The 13,805-nt window shown below is 46.0% G+C and overlaps 2 protein-coding genes across 5 annotated transcripts in view; both read right to left on the bottom strand.

Moving 5' to 3' along the window:
* The window catches only part of vps53 (VPS53 subunit of GARP complex), an 18,402-nt gene extending 14,874 nt beyond the window's left edge, over window positions 1–3,528 (bottom strand). For both annotated transcript variants that reach the window (XM_064301549.1, XM_064301550.1), the window contains exons 1-6: window positions 3,363–3,528; window positions 2,634–2,714; window positions 1,467–1,516; window positions 1,284–1,350; window positions 697–783; window positions 304–419 (exon numbers count right to left, since the gene is read on the bottom strand). In XM_064301549.1, the coding sequence (XP_064157619.1) occupies window positions 304–419; window positions 697–783; window positions 1,284–1,350; window positions 1,467–1,516; window positions 2,634–2,714; window positions 3,363–3,455 (494 nt within the window). In that variant the 5' untranslated portion in view covers window positions 3,456–3,528. The remainder of the gene's footprint in view (window positions 1–303; window positions 420–696; window positions 784–1,283; window positions 1,351–1,466; window positions 1,517–2,633; window positions 2,715–3,362) is intronic.
* A 379-nt stretch (window positions 3,529–3,907) lies between these two features.
* Window positions 3,908–13,746, bottom strand: LOC135235949 (apoptosis-inducing factor 3-like). 3 transcript variants are annotated; one of them, XM_064302031.1, is made up of 19 exons: window positions 13,544–13,746; window positions 12,676–12,757; window positions 12,271–12,380; window positions 11,024–11,133; window positions 10,763–10,807; window positions 10,316–10,397; window positions 9,925–10,037; window positions 9,591–9,677; window positions 9,403–9,494; window positions 8,755–8,885; window positions 8,535–8,650; window positions 7,710–7,781; window positions 7,434–7,497; window positions 7,111–7,187; window positions 6,721–6,838; window positions 6,153–6,251; window positions 5,985–6,060; window positions 5,750–5,854; window positions 3,908–5,616 (listed from the first exon to the last, which is right to left on the bottom strand). In XM_064302031.1, the coding sequence occupies exons 1-19, from the start codon at window positions 13,560–13,562 to the stop codon at window positions 5,583–5,585; spliced, it is 1,632 nt and encodes a 543-aa protein (XP_064158101.1). In that variant the 5' UTR covers window positions 13,563–13,746; the 3' UTR covers window positions 3,908–5,582. The 3 variants fall into 3 exon arrangements, with proteins under 3 accessions (XP_064158101.1, XP_064158103.1, XP_064158100.1); XM_064302033.1 differs by lacking the exon at window positions 13,544–13,746 and adding an exon at window positions 13,303–13,324; XM_064302030.1 differs by lacking the exon at window positions 13,544–13,746 and having other exon boundaries at window positions 12,676–13,260.
* Between the last annotated feature and the right edge of the window lie 59 nt (window positions 13,747–13,805).

The following is a 13,805-nucleotide window of genomic DNA, read 5'->3' as shown; positions in this document are numbered from 1 at the left end:
TAAAACACACGCGCGCACACACACATACACACACACAGTGCCAGTTAAAACACACGCGCGCACACACACACACACACACACAGTGCGAGTTAAAACACACACATGCACATGCAGGCACACACGCAGATACACTCACAGACTCTGTCTCACACACACACACACACACACACACACACATGAACTCAACACACACACACACACACACACATGAACTCACACTCACACACACACACACACACACACACACACACACACATGAACTCAGACTCTCTCACACACACACACACACACACAGATACCCACTCCAGGGAGTCCACGCCCCCCGCCAGCATGTGCAGGTGGTTGAGGGTGGTGATGGAGGTGGTCAGGTGACGCTTGGCGTGGTCCAGCTGCTTGATGTCCCGAGTGATCTCTTTGACCTGAAGAGGACACGCCCACCCCGATTACTCCAGCAGCTGTCCCGGGACGGGGCCTATTGTTCCCCTGTCCCGGCCCACATCCCCTTCACCCCCCCCTCCCCAAACTGCATTCCTGCAAGAGGCCAGGTCCGCCTGTCCGTTTGTTTGCCTGTCCGTCCGCCTGTCCGTTTGCCTGTCTGTCTGTCTGTCGGTCGCTTGCTCAGTTGGTCTGTCCGCCTGTATATTGGTTGGTCGGTCCGCCTGTCTGTCAGTCCGTCGGTTAGGGAGCTCCACCCACCATTTGTTCCGATTTCTCCGCCTTGTCTTTGATGTCCTTGATTTTGCCGAAGAGCTGCTGTATGGACTTCTGAGCCTCCTCCAGAGCCTGCAGGAGAGAGAGAGAGGAGCGAGCTGGAGCAACTGACCTGAGATCAGTGTACGGCACAGCCTGTTCAACACCCAACACACACGCACACACACGCGCACGCACACACACACCTCCCCACTGAGGGTCTCACACACAGCTGACAGGTGCAGCCTTCCCTTATCTTGACAGGACGTGGGTTTAACGTGCTCGTTCACTCTGACTGCACAGAGTATCCAGAACGTTCCATCTTTGCTTACAGAATCCCCAGTCAGACTTCAGTCCTCCACAGCACCCAGCCACAGGACCAGCGTGCTAAAGCCATCATTCCTGAATTTTCCCATAATGCCGAGGGACACTGGTCAAATCCCACCGCAGTGTGGAAAGGAATTTCCGATGTTCCTGATCTCCAGCAGGAGAAGGCGGGACTCCTCAGGTCCACTCCAAAGACAGAGAGAGAAACAGCAGCTTCTCACGAAGGACTACGACGATGATGTCGGAGCGAGGGGGCGGAGACTCACCTGTCGGCCATCTTGTCCCACGTTGGTCTGCCCCCTCACCACAGTCCTGATGTTATCGTCCAACCGCCTGGGACAGATCAAATACGGCGTCAGATAACGCACGCTGTGCACGCTAACGCATCACGCGCATCCAAACGCTATATGTACGCTACACGCGTTCATACAGACGCAACACACGCTCACCTGATTTTCAGACGAATTTTGTTCACCACGTCATCGATATTGGCCAGAGACTGCAGAAAATGACACAGTCGTTTTCAATATAAAGCATCAGCACAATACAGCTACCGACCCTCGCCAAGAGCACAATGTCAGTAACACGAACAATGCACTGCAATGTGTATCATTGTATTTATTACACTGGACCAGCTCAGCACCAAGCACTATCTCACAACATGTACCGCTGCAACACACTACATAACTTTATGAACAAGCCTCATAACTCATAAGCTGGCCCTCTCCATGGTAGATTTCACACTACTTAAATACTGCTTACAGTACTGCTTTAATAACTACTACTGATCTAATGCTCATGAGAAACAAACTCATAGCAAATCAAACCCCCAGCATTCTCTGGTGATTTAAAACATCTCAAATCATCAATATTTATGTATTCTATGTGCATAATAATTAAGGAATTATATCGCAAATCTTTCACGTTAAACTAAAAAAGTTTTTTTAAACTAACAGTGCCACCTAGTGTATGGATACCAAAATAACGACCGAAAAGAAAAACCAAGGAAGGAAAGTATTTTTTTAACAATCATTAATCAAGTAAAGAGATGATCCACAATTTCCAGTCATACAGGAAAATGAAAACCTGCCAATCTGCCTCATGAGGATCCAAGCGAGATAAAACTGCAGGACAATTATTCAATCCAAACCAGAGGGCCACAAAGTAAAACACACTCTGACAATGAACCCAAACACTTAGCGCTTAATATAGAATTATTTATAGTTTTTTCATATTATTTCCCCCAATTATTTAATACCACGGTAAACTGTTATATTTGCCATTTTCACTTTAACCTTTTTTACTTATATTCTGTTGTGATTTTCTGCCCTGTGCTTTGAAATGAAAATAAACTGTCTTTGCAATAGATTGAGAGAATTTTGAGAATTACATTGCAAAGTACATTCTCTTGCCATTGACAAATTACTTATCTCTTCACTAAATTGGTTAACTTTTCACGCGAGACAAATTTTCCTCATGCACAAAGGAAAGTCACACTCACACTTCAAATTCACAACCTTGAGATTTAAAACTATGCTGCATTCCATAACACAATTTCCAAAAATTATTCAGCAAGATACTGTACTTTGTTGCGTGGATTACGTTAGTCACCCTACCTGTTCAGTGGGAAACAAGGTGTTGATGTACTCCACCGCGTTGAAGTCCGGTCTATCCAACGGATCCTGACTAGGAAAGACCTAAAGAAAAATTTTGCTGAAATCCGCACACAATATAAAAACAATATATAAACGGTCTGGCAACGCTCAGTAGCCAGCAGCAGTGGATACCACTGACTCGGTTCACATGCGAGAGTCATATACAGCGGTTTGTCCTGTTCAAGAACTAAACCACACCTTAACGATATGCGAACTGGCCCCAGGCCTGGCCTTATTATTCAGTAGACAACTCCGCATATATAGGGAAGAATTGATATTATAAAACGGACAGGTGACAATCGAACTGACACGCTGCAACTACAGTATAAACCACCCACGGAGCATTGCGTACAGTCAGCCTGCGCGGAATACAAATGGGGCGTCACTGGTCAGCTGCTCGAATTTCAGTGGTGCGGCAGCAGGTAGACGACTGCTCCCTGGAGTGAGTCGTTTCTGATGGAGGAGACTACGCCGCGCAACGTAAAATAAACAACTACCAAACATCGCGGATCTCCAAAATGTTCGATCCTACCCATCCCGTGTGTTTTACTGATAACACCGGCGAGGTTCATTTCGTCGCAGAAACGACGGTTGAGAATTCACATCCAAGTTGACCTGGCTACGCTAGCGAGCTGTCTATCAAAAAAGGTTTCTGAATTAGCGTCTGCAAACTCGTTCCCTGACCCCTACCTGGTCTATGGCTTGCTGCACCTCCGGTGTGAGGTGCAGGATCGCCTCCAAATCATCAGCGAATTCCAGTTCTTCGTCTTCCATCACTGACATGTTAACAATACACAGCCGCTGCTAGACAGGCTGGCAGAAGCTCACAGCAGCTAACTTCCTCAAACACTGGGCTTCTGGGATACTGGAGGTCCAAGGGACGTTCCAGGCTGACGTCACTTTTTTCATTTTCAAAGGCGGTACTTTCAAGTAGGACCCACAATAGCTGCGCGTGTCCACTAAAATTATAATACAAAAGTGTGCATTTCAATGTCAATACGGCGTGAGAACGCCTGTTACCAAAAATATTATGCTCATTACCTTTGACAGCAATATCAATATTAAGAGCTACTACTCTTAATATTGAGAACTACTCATTTACTGTAGTTATGTACTCTATTTTGAAATATTACAAAAATTTTCATGAACATTCCATGATAAAGATTAAGCCATTTAATGTTGCTGAAATGGAATATCAATTATATCTTGCAAAAAAACAATTCAAAGACCAAGACTGATGGACAATATTTTTTTTATTTTCAGAATTTGCACAAAAACACATTTGAAATGGAATGCAGACAGGAAGTACCTCACAGATGATTTCCAGGGAGTGACACACAGCCATTTCCAAATATCCAAACACAGCTTTTCCCTTCTCCGCACAAACCCTGCCCAGGTCACATCTCAACACCCTTCCTGCACACCTGCAGTAGTGCTGTGACCAATGTCTTTGATCAAAGATATGTGTGTGGATATGTAGATGTGGATGTGTGTGTGTATGTGTGCGCGTGCATGCCAAGGCTAAAAATTCACCCAGCCAAGGAGCCTGATTACAACTCTACAGACTTAAAGCATTGTGGGATTGAAGGAGGCCAGAGACCAAATCAGCTACATACTGCAAGTCTGACAAGGCCTATCACCTAATATCTTTCACCAATATAGCATCACATGCAACATTTGGCATAGAGTACCTTTTAGGAAAATTAAGACAGGAAAATATATTAAATATCAAATATATATCTATATAGATATAACTAATGCATAAATAATTTTCTCAAGTGTTTAATTTAATATATATTTTATGACCATCAATATGGAACTGTTGACAGGTGTAGCGATGTACGACACATGCAAGTTGTGTGAATTACGTAAGTTAAACTGCATAGACACTAAATTCTGTCCCTTCTATAAACAGATCAGAACTGCAGAGACTGTTTGCAAAATTCCCTGGCAGTTTGTTTCCATCGACTGCCTCATACACATCACTTACACAAGCAGCCTTTCTTAAGCACTTTATCGCTTCGTTCTGCCACTTTCACCCCTGCAAATTCTCTCGTTCTCAAACAAAGTTGCACAAAAGTTTTCGTGCGAGGTTCGGATGTGACAGAACTGAGGTGCGTCCACTATTTTCTTTGAGGCTGATTCCACAGAACCCGTTTCCTTGTGTTTAAACCTGGGATTTAAATCTGGATTTTTAAACCTGCATTTAAGGAGGGAAAAAATCGAGGTAGTCACAGTCTGACGCAGTTTCCACACAGAGGGGTTACGATTCCATCTTTAAAAATAAATCAGAAGTTCTACTAAATCATAAGTCAATTATGACTGTCACACGTACCCGGCTAGGTTTGAGTTTAACCCGATTTGTCAATCAGCCCCGGTTACCCCACTCAGTGTATCCCAAAATGTGACATGATTCTTCATAAGCTCATTTTTCAGAACAATGCTTTTAAATTTAATGGGACGATCAAAGCTCGTCCCAGCATCCCAGATTAATTCAACCGTCCCAAAGACTCCGCAAGACCTGCTTTCCAAAATGAACAGATGACTATGGACAAGGAAGGTCCAGCTAGGATTCTCCATTAAAATCTCTTCTAAATACAGACGTGACAGGTAGACAGGAAGCGCATCATCGATTGTTTGATACGTGGTAAGATATCAACCATCATGGTTGTGTTAAATATATGAAAAACCCAAAAAACTGTTCAGTAAGTTGAAGCTGAAAGGGTGACCGTGATGCCAATGGAAACACCACAGCACCCCAAACACATCAGACAAACAGGAGCACACATCTCTAAAATATGCTGTAGCATATCGCAGTATATTTCAAGTGAAGGCTGGTTACCGAGGTAACCACAACACGGCTGTGCTGCCTGAATGGGGGGAGTGAAGCTCCGCCCACAATTCTGCAGGTCAGGGCAGGGTCAGCCAGCTCAAGTCATCAGATCTGTGAGACAAGAGGCAACAGACCATCAGCCCGCGCACACGTATACACACACACGCACACACGCATGCACGCACACACAGACTCTCACGCACAGGCACATTCACACAGGCACACCCTCCTCCACCAGACTCACTCTGCTTGGGCCTTCGTGATCACCTTCCCTGCTGCCATCCTCTCTGCTACCTGGGAAACGGCGGGGTCGTAGTTCAAGCTAGCCACGGCCACCACTTCCTCATCCCTATTCAGACCGAGAGAAAGTCAGAGTTTAGTCCAAGCAGAGAAACTCAGCCTCAAACTAAACCCCATGCCCAAACCCTCAACTCTGAGACTACTTATGTTTGGACAGAAAGTCATCTTTGTTTTCTTACTTGATATAAAATGCCAGAAATTTCATTTCTTCAATTTTTCCTTTCAGTACAACGTCAGTATATCCTTCACCATAGCCTTCAAGAAAGTAAGCAGAAATAGAAATATTACTTATTTCACTGCTGTTAAAAAAAATAATAATCATGTGCAGTTACCTGTAAAAAGGTTACCTGTGTATCGGAGGCTTTTGCCCAGGAGCACGGTCCAGAAGAACGGTACGGAGTCCAGCTCGACCTGGTGGTTCAGCATGTTTAAAGCAGCTATCCTCCCTGAAGCCACACCCAGAATAGATGTGTTAATGCTGGAGTCCCATGGTCTTGTGATAGGTATACTTTGCCAGCTCTATGGTGTTAGCTTTACACTGGCAGCTCTATGGTGCTGGCTCTATGGAGTTATGGTGTTGGCTCTACGGTGGTAGCTCTATGGTGTTATGTTGTTAGCTCTATGGTGTTGGTTCTACGTTGGAAGCTCTATGATGTTGGTTCTACAGTGGACGCTCTATGGTGTTATGATGTTGTTGGCCCTATGGTGGTGGCTCTATGGTGTTGGTTCTACAGTGGAAGCTCTATGGTGTTATGGTGTTTTTGGCTCTATGGTGGTAGCTCTATGGTGCTATGGTGTTAGCACTATGATGTTGGTTCTACAGTGACAGCTCTACAGTGTTGATCCCACGGTTTGGCTTTATCGTAGCAGCCACACGGTGTTGACCATGGCGACGGTCTGCGGTGACTGGCGTACCCTGGGCCTGTGCCAGCTGCCAGTGGCCGATGCTAACCCTCTGGTTTCTGCGTAAGCTGAGAGGGAAGGCGGTGACATCACCAGCACAGAAGACATTGGGCACAGTGGTCCTCATGAACTACGGGAGAGACACAAACCAATCACACCCACCGTACTGACCACATGACCACTCATCAAGCATCTGACCACACGCTACATGGCTTTAGGCTCAGTCTAGCTCTTTTATTTGTTCCTCAGTTTGCCGTAATCTTTATAAAGATTGGCCAGTGCCTGCTGAAACTATTCCAAAGCTTACATCCTTTCACATCATTTCCCCCATATATACGTTTTTAAATGGGATCTTTACTGACATTAATGACAGACAATAATATCACAGCAGCTCAACTGTACCTTGTCTACAATCACAGATTGCCTGGAATCAAGCTCCACAGTGCCCCCCTTCAGGAAGTCGGTATTGGGGATGACACCTGGAAGACCACAGCATGGCACTTACAGTAATATGAAGGTAAAACAGTCTGGTGTTCATAGTGATGTGAATGTAAAACAGTTTTTAGTGGGTTGTGTGATAGATGTCACATGGCGAGGGATTTGTGGGTAATATTTAAAGAGACCTTATCTGATCTCATCCACAGTGGGACAGTTGGGTCTGATACTGGCGCAGGAGGTGTTCTGAGAGGTGTTGGTGTTTTTTGGGTTGAGGCGGCAGGACTTACCAATCCCCACGACAACCACATCGGCGGGCAGCACCGTTCCACTCCTTAACACCACCTCTCGGACCTAAAGAGACCACGCCCCATTCTTAACGTCATCTGCTAACAACACTTCAGCATAACATACACCTGCTAACATGCTACAGTCCTCCACTGGACACCATCTAATCCCAGCCTCCGTCAGTCAGTCTGAAAATAGACACTGGCCCCGAAAATCTGTGCTTAAAAAAACACTACTCCTCCTCCTCCTCCTCCTCCTCCTGCTCCTGCTCAAGCTACCTGTCCGTTTTCTCCTCTGATCTCTGCCACTCCATCGCGCATGTGGAACACCACCTTCTTCTCTCCGAGCATCTGCAGCAGAGACGAAACAAGCAGCCGTTACCATGGGAATCATCCACAACGCCTCGCATTTCACATACATAACGTCAATTTGGCAGACGCTTTTATCCAAAGTGATGTACAAAAAGTGTATACCGAAGGTCGTTGGAACAACTACAAAACACAGGCCAGATAAGGTACAATACTCATTATGTAAAAGTTATTCAAAGCCATGAACACATTAAGTCCAGTTCAAACAGTAAGCATAGGCTAGATCAGAAAGTTATGGCAAACTAGGAGGTATGACAACGAGCTACTACATCAAGACAACGACACAAGTGGAATATAAGTGCTGGATGGAGGTACATGTGCAACATAAAAGTGCTACAGGAACATTAGAATGATTAGAACGATTCAAGTGATAAGAGCAATCATAGATTGGGAGTGCCCTGCAGAGTAGTGATAGTTAGTCCAGCTACAGTCTGAAGAGATGCGTCGGCAGAAGATGGGCAATGATCGAGTGGTTCGTAGAGGACGTAGCCATTGCAATATCCAAAATCTCACACTGCACATATCGTGCAGCCCTAATCTTCAGAGATCTGCCACAGCCGTTCTTCGTGCCTTAATTATCTGTGACTATCTGTGATAATGATGAGGCTTGAGATGAGGTCAGAAGGGTGTGGGGTCAGAGGTCAGGGGTGAGTGGGGTCAAAGGTCAGGGGTGAGTGGGGTCAAAGGTCAGGGGTGAGTGGGGTCAAAGGTCAGGGGTGAGCGGGGCTGCCTGACCTGCATAGTCGCTCTTCCGATCTCCGAGCCCAGCGATCTCTGATAGGGGAACTCACTGCTGCCCACCACTGCCACACTGGTAGCTTTATCCCACAGATAAGATGCCACCTCCATGCCTGCAGAGGGGAAGCAAAGCAGGGCTTGGTGACTGACCTGGCCTGTCAATCACTCATAAATATTAATGAAGGCTGAAAGCCCATTAGCTGGTGGGTTGGGTTACCAATGAAGGAGGAGCCGACGATGACGGCCTTACGGCCCTCGCAGGCTTGGTGGATGCTCATGGCGTCATCTGGAGTCTGCAGCACTCTCACTCCGCGTAGGTCTGCACCAGGGCACTTGATTGGCCGAGGCCTAGGGGTCATACAGGGTCAGCTTCAAACAGGAAATGCACTGCAGAATACTGTGCTTTAACACACCTTCACTGAAACTACACACATTACATTACATTACATTACAGGCATTTAGCAGATGCTCTTATCCAGAGCGACATACACAACTTTTACATAGCATTTTTACATTGTATCCATTTATACAGCTGGATATATACTGAAGCAATGCAGGTTAAGTACCTTGCTCAAGGGTACAATGGCAGTGTCCTTACCCGGGACTCGAACCTGCGACCTTTCGGTTACAAGCCCAGTTCCTTACCCACTGTGCTACACTCCATCCTGCACACACAATTGCACTGCAGAATACTGCACTATAACACACCTTCACTGTAACTGCACCACACTACTTTCATGTGAATATCGCTGCAGTGCTACACCTCTGCACTGCGACTGCAGCATTTTTCCGGGAGAGAGAGAGACAGGAGTGATGAAGTGATGAAAGGATGGAAGGGGGGAGAAGTTGACGGAGAAATGAAGACCTGCAGCCCGTGGCGATGAGCAGCTGGTCGTAGCGAAGCTCTGAGCCATCACTCAGGGTCACCGCACCTCGCTCAGTATCCACGGACTCCACCTGCGGGCCAACCAATCAGATCGCACGACTCAAACCAAAGAGCCAATCGCAAACTGAAACTGATGACTGTACTTTACTGGAATATAACCTCCTTACCTGCTTCTGAGTCCACACTTCGATGTCATGCTGCTCCAAAAACTCCCTCTGCCTCAAGAGAATGCTGCTCCGATCCACATTCAACACCTGAGACAGGTAACTGCTTAAGTACTCCTGCCCACATTCAACACCACATAACCGCCATCCAAATGAAGCACCTGAGATAGGCTATACATTTACTGTATCAGCAACCACACATATCAACATACATACTCATAAAATATGCTTGATCTCACTCAAACACTCTAAATAACCCTCATACAATATGCCTGCTGGAACACACTAAACAACACTGAATCACACCTGCACTCATATTTGCCTGCCCTGACCACACCTTGCTCAGCTTGGTCCTGTCATAGGGAGGCAGGTCCTCCCTGGTCACCATGACGATTCTGCCTCCGTAGTTCTCCTGACGCAGCGTCTCGGCACACAGCAAAGAGGCGGGGCCTGTGTGCATAAACAAGTCACATGACTATCACACAGAAGAGAGGCGGGGCCTGTGTCCATAAACAAATCACATGTGTGTTCGGATTCAAGATCTGTAGAATCTGTATTCTGCCCTTCAGAAAGCAATACAGCAGCATCCAGAATTGAGCAGCCTCATCAAACTGAATTTGGGGCAGTGCCCTTCACATCCCAGACTGTGAGGCAGGCTGGGTGTTTGGAGACCACCACCCTCCTACCAGAGCCTCCCACTTTCCCCAAGTGTCCCGCCCTCTCATCACCTCCTCCAATCAGCAGCACCGTGTGGTTGACCTCCGCCACCCTGCGGCCCATGGGCTTCACCCGCTTCACCAGCTTCAGGGACTGTGAATAACAGCGGAAACAACTGCCTCAGTGCTGCCACCTTACAGGTATGTGAGGAACTGCATCAGCATTGCCACCTTACAGGTAGCCAATGTGAAGAACTGCATCAGCCCCACCCCCTTACAGGTATGAAAATGGATGCTCTACTTTCCTTATTCATTCATTAATTCATTCAGTCATTCATTCGCTCATTTTCTTTTATTGTGGGTTTCTGTTTTTATGTTGGGGGGGTTGAGTGCTTGACTCTGACTATTTTCATATAATGCTTTCAAAAAACCCAATAAACATATTCAAAAATAAAATGCATGCTGTACATTTAAATACAATAATGCATACTAAGAAAATAAACAAAACAGCAAATTTACCTTTTTGCTAACCGACACAAACACTTTGTTGTTCTCAATGGTCACCTACAAAAACAAGACAGCAAAATCGTGATTTACCAATGCCGGCAGGTGATGCTGAATTGTCCAACGTCACCATCAGACCACTGAATCTTCAACAGCAAGGTTGTCAACAGAAGGATCAATTGAAAAACCAATACTTAAAAAAACCTTATAGCCAGGAGACAGAGAGCTCTGCAAATGTTCTGAGCTCTAAAGCACAGATTCTGCTCATGGGGTTACCTTGTGACAGGGCAAACTATCCAGTCCTGGGTACTCTTCTATGTCTCCAGTCTTTATGTTAAAGCAAGCCCCGTGCCAGGGACACCGTACCCTGCTTCCCAATAATGCACCTGCCACAGGAAGTGCATCATCAGCCCAACAGGAAACACATCAGTTGATTCATTCCCACTAGTTGTGACATTAGGAGGTTGTGAGCGAATCATTTTAAATGAACAGACTACACGCTGCAGCCACAGCAGCATTCTTCTTCGGATCAGGTGTACGCGGTATGCAAAGGTTTGGGCAACCCTGGTCAAACTGCATGTTTTGTTGAATCTCCAAGTGAAAAGAAGTTAGCACAACCTCTGCAAGGTAAAAATGTAACATTTTGACATGTTTCAGCTATTTATAGAGTGCAGTTACTTTTTATTTGCTTAATTTAACAATCTGAAAAAAAGAGTAAATGTGGCATTTGCTACATTTTAGCCAACCATCCACAACCACCAAAAGATACATTTAGAGAAAAAGAGGGCTTTGGGGCAGTGTGGCAGCCAGTGGAACAGGAAATACTGTGTGGGTGGAAGGAAGAATGGATTCAACTAAACGTCAACAAATCTTGGAAGCTAATGTCCCAGTCAATAAAGAAACTGAAGCAGGGCAGGAAAGAGTTTGGATAATTCAACAAGACAATGATCGAAAACATTCCTCAAAATCAACCATGAGCTACTAAAAGGAATGGATGATTAAGGCTTTGGAATGGCCCTCATAGTCCCCAGACTTGAATATTATTGAAAATCTGTGTGGAGATCATAATACATGCCGTGCTTCCAAGAAGACGTAGTAAAAATATTTCTGAACAAGAAGGGTTCTGCAAGGAAGAGTGACTGACTGTTTTCTGGCAAGAAGACATGTTTGGAAGCTGTGATTTCTGCCAAAGGAAGTGTTACTAACTACTGACTGACAGGGTGTCCACACTTTTAGACATGCCACATTTACTTTTATTTTTAAATCTATTAAATTCAGCAAAAACTTGTTTTCACATTAAATCTGACCACGGGTGCCCACACTTTTGCATACCACCGTACACGAGATGAAAAAGAACAAATGCAGCGGCCACAGCCTGTTAATGAAGCGACATTGAAGGTGGCTTTGCATGAGTTAACTCCGCACAACATATACCAGCACAGCTATCCCAAGAGATGCAGACGGTGCATGCGCAGGAGTGGAGGAGGCGCAGGTGTGTCGGAGGCGCGAGGTGTGACTCCAACCTTTGCTGAGCGGAGCGCCGTAGTGTGTGCAGAGGTTCCCGACAGCGCTGAACTCTCCCCCGCTACGCACCAGCAACACTCGCTGCCCGCCCACCTCCGCCTCCATCATCCTGCAGAGGAGACGCACACTTGACTGCACCTGCCTGATCGCACCCATTCAATCATACCAACCTTACTATACCCGTCTGTTCACACCTGACCTGCATCAGCTTTACGGCAAAACCGGTCTGATTGCGCGGTACTGGCATCGTGGTGGTTCCCAGCGCGACAGGATCTTATTGTTCCCCAACAGAATTGCATCACGCCAAGATGCACGCAGAACGCAACCAGGTTAACACACTAGATGTTCAGCCTAATCAGTCAACAATTCTCGCGAGGCATAATGGTATCTATTATTAATCTTACTGTCCCTCATGCAGGTCTGACGCTTGGCACACCTCCGCTGTGACTTCATCCTGGTCCGGTGGTTTGCCCAGGGAGCTCGTGCCTGCCGAAAACATACATTCCTGTGTCACAACGGTCCGCTTTCTGGTCCGATTCCGAACCACAGCGGCCCGACAGACAATGTCCTTCATAGCTACTAGCCGTCTGAGCGCCATATTATTTCTTTAGTATTTTGAGACGTATGTAATCATCTTTTTCCATGCCAAGCAGGAGCGGATGGCTTTACATCGAGGTTTTCACTCCACAGTAAGTTAGTTTCGTAACTCCATCGGTCCCCATGGTATAAACATCGTCGCATCGACATGACGTCATTATTGTTAAATCGTCGTAAGATGAATTTGACATGTTATCCAAGCCATATTAAATTTGCTCGAAAATAATGGCATACACTGGGGAATCGATCTCTCGAAAAGGTGAATCGCCCGGCAAGTTACGAGTAGTTTTTTTTTACTGCCGTGAACACACGTGTAAGAAAGGCGCTTGCCCAAAGACGTTAGCTAGTTAGCTATATCGTACAGACTTGAACGTCAAATTTGTTCTTTGAAAATTGTATGCTAGATAAAACCGGAGTGCTTTGTTGTCTAATACCTCCCATACACTACACGAGTTTCAAACGACTGAGCCCCAGAAAGAGCTTTGCACTAAGGGCTGCAAAACACTCTTCCCCGGATATCTGTAGTCATGTAGGTTTTCATTTCAACCCTATTTTGCCACACCTGTTTCTATTGATTAGCAGCTATTGAATGAGGTATGCTTTGTCAGGGTTGGAGTGAACCTACAGGACGTAGCTTGATCTCCAGGAAGGGGGTTGAGCTGCCTCATCGCTTACCTGCTTGTGTCACAGACATCCCACTTGTGCCCAAGAATCAAGTCGATTTTGTATCTATCTAAGATTTAATAGGTAAATTTGCCGGCACGTTTCCAAATGCACATAGCCTACACCAGTAGTCGGTAACGCCACAGATTCAGACCGGCTCGATTACAGGAGTGAACTCCTAGGGACAGAGGCGTCATAAGATCCCGTAGCCCTGGAAACCGCCACGCCCCCAGCACTCATACAGCTGAGGTGGCCAATCCAGGCCCATTACATT

This window comes from Anguilla rostrata, chromosome 12, assembly GCF_018555375.3.
Source record: "Anguilla rostrata isolate EN2019 chromosome 12, ASM1855537v3, whole genome shotgun sequence".
In the NCBI taxonomy this organism is placed as follows: Eukaryota; Metazoa; Chordata; class Actinopteri; order Anguilliformes; family Anguillidae; genus Anguilla; species Anguilla rostrata.
The sequence above is the reverse complement of the archived record's forward strand: the minus strand, read 5'-3'. Positions and strand labels throughout refer to the sequence as shown.

Excerpts from the sequence above, each read along its gene's own strand:
- LOC135235949 (XM_064302030.1), bottom strand. The coding sequence starts at position 12,869 with ATGGCGCTCAGACGGCTAGTAGCTATGAAGGACATTGTCTGTCGGGCC. Across the intron at positions 12,381-12,675 it reads TCAGACCTGCATGAGGGACA|GATGATGGAGGCGGAGGTGG; the intron begins GTAAGATTAATA and ends TCTCCTCTGCAG. Across the intron at positions 6,061-6,152 it reads CAAAAGCCTCCGATACACAG|GCTATGGTGAAGGATATACT; the intron begins GTAACCTTTTTA and ends ACTTTCTTGAAG.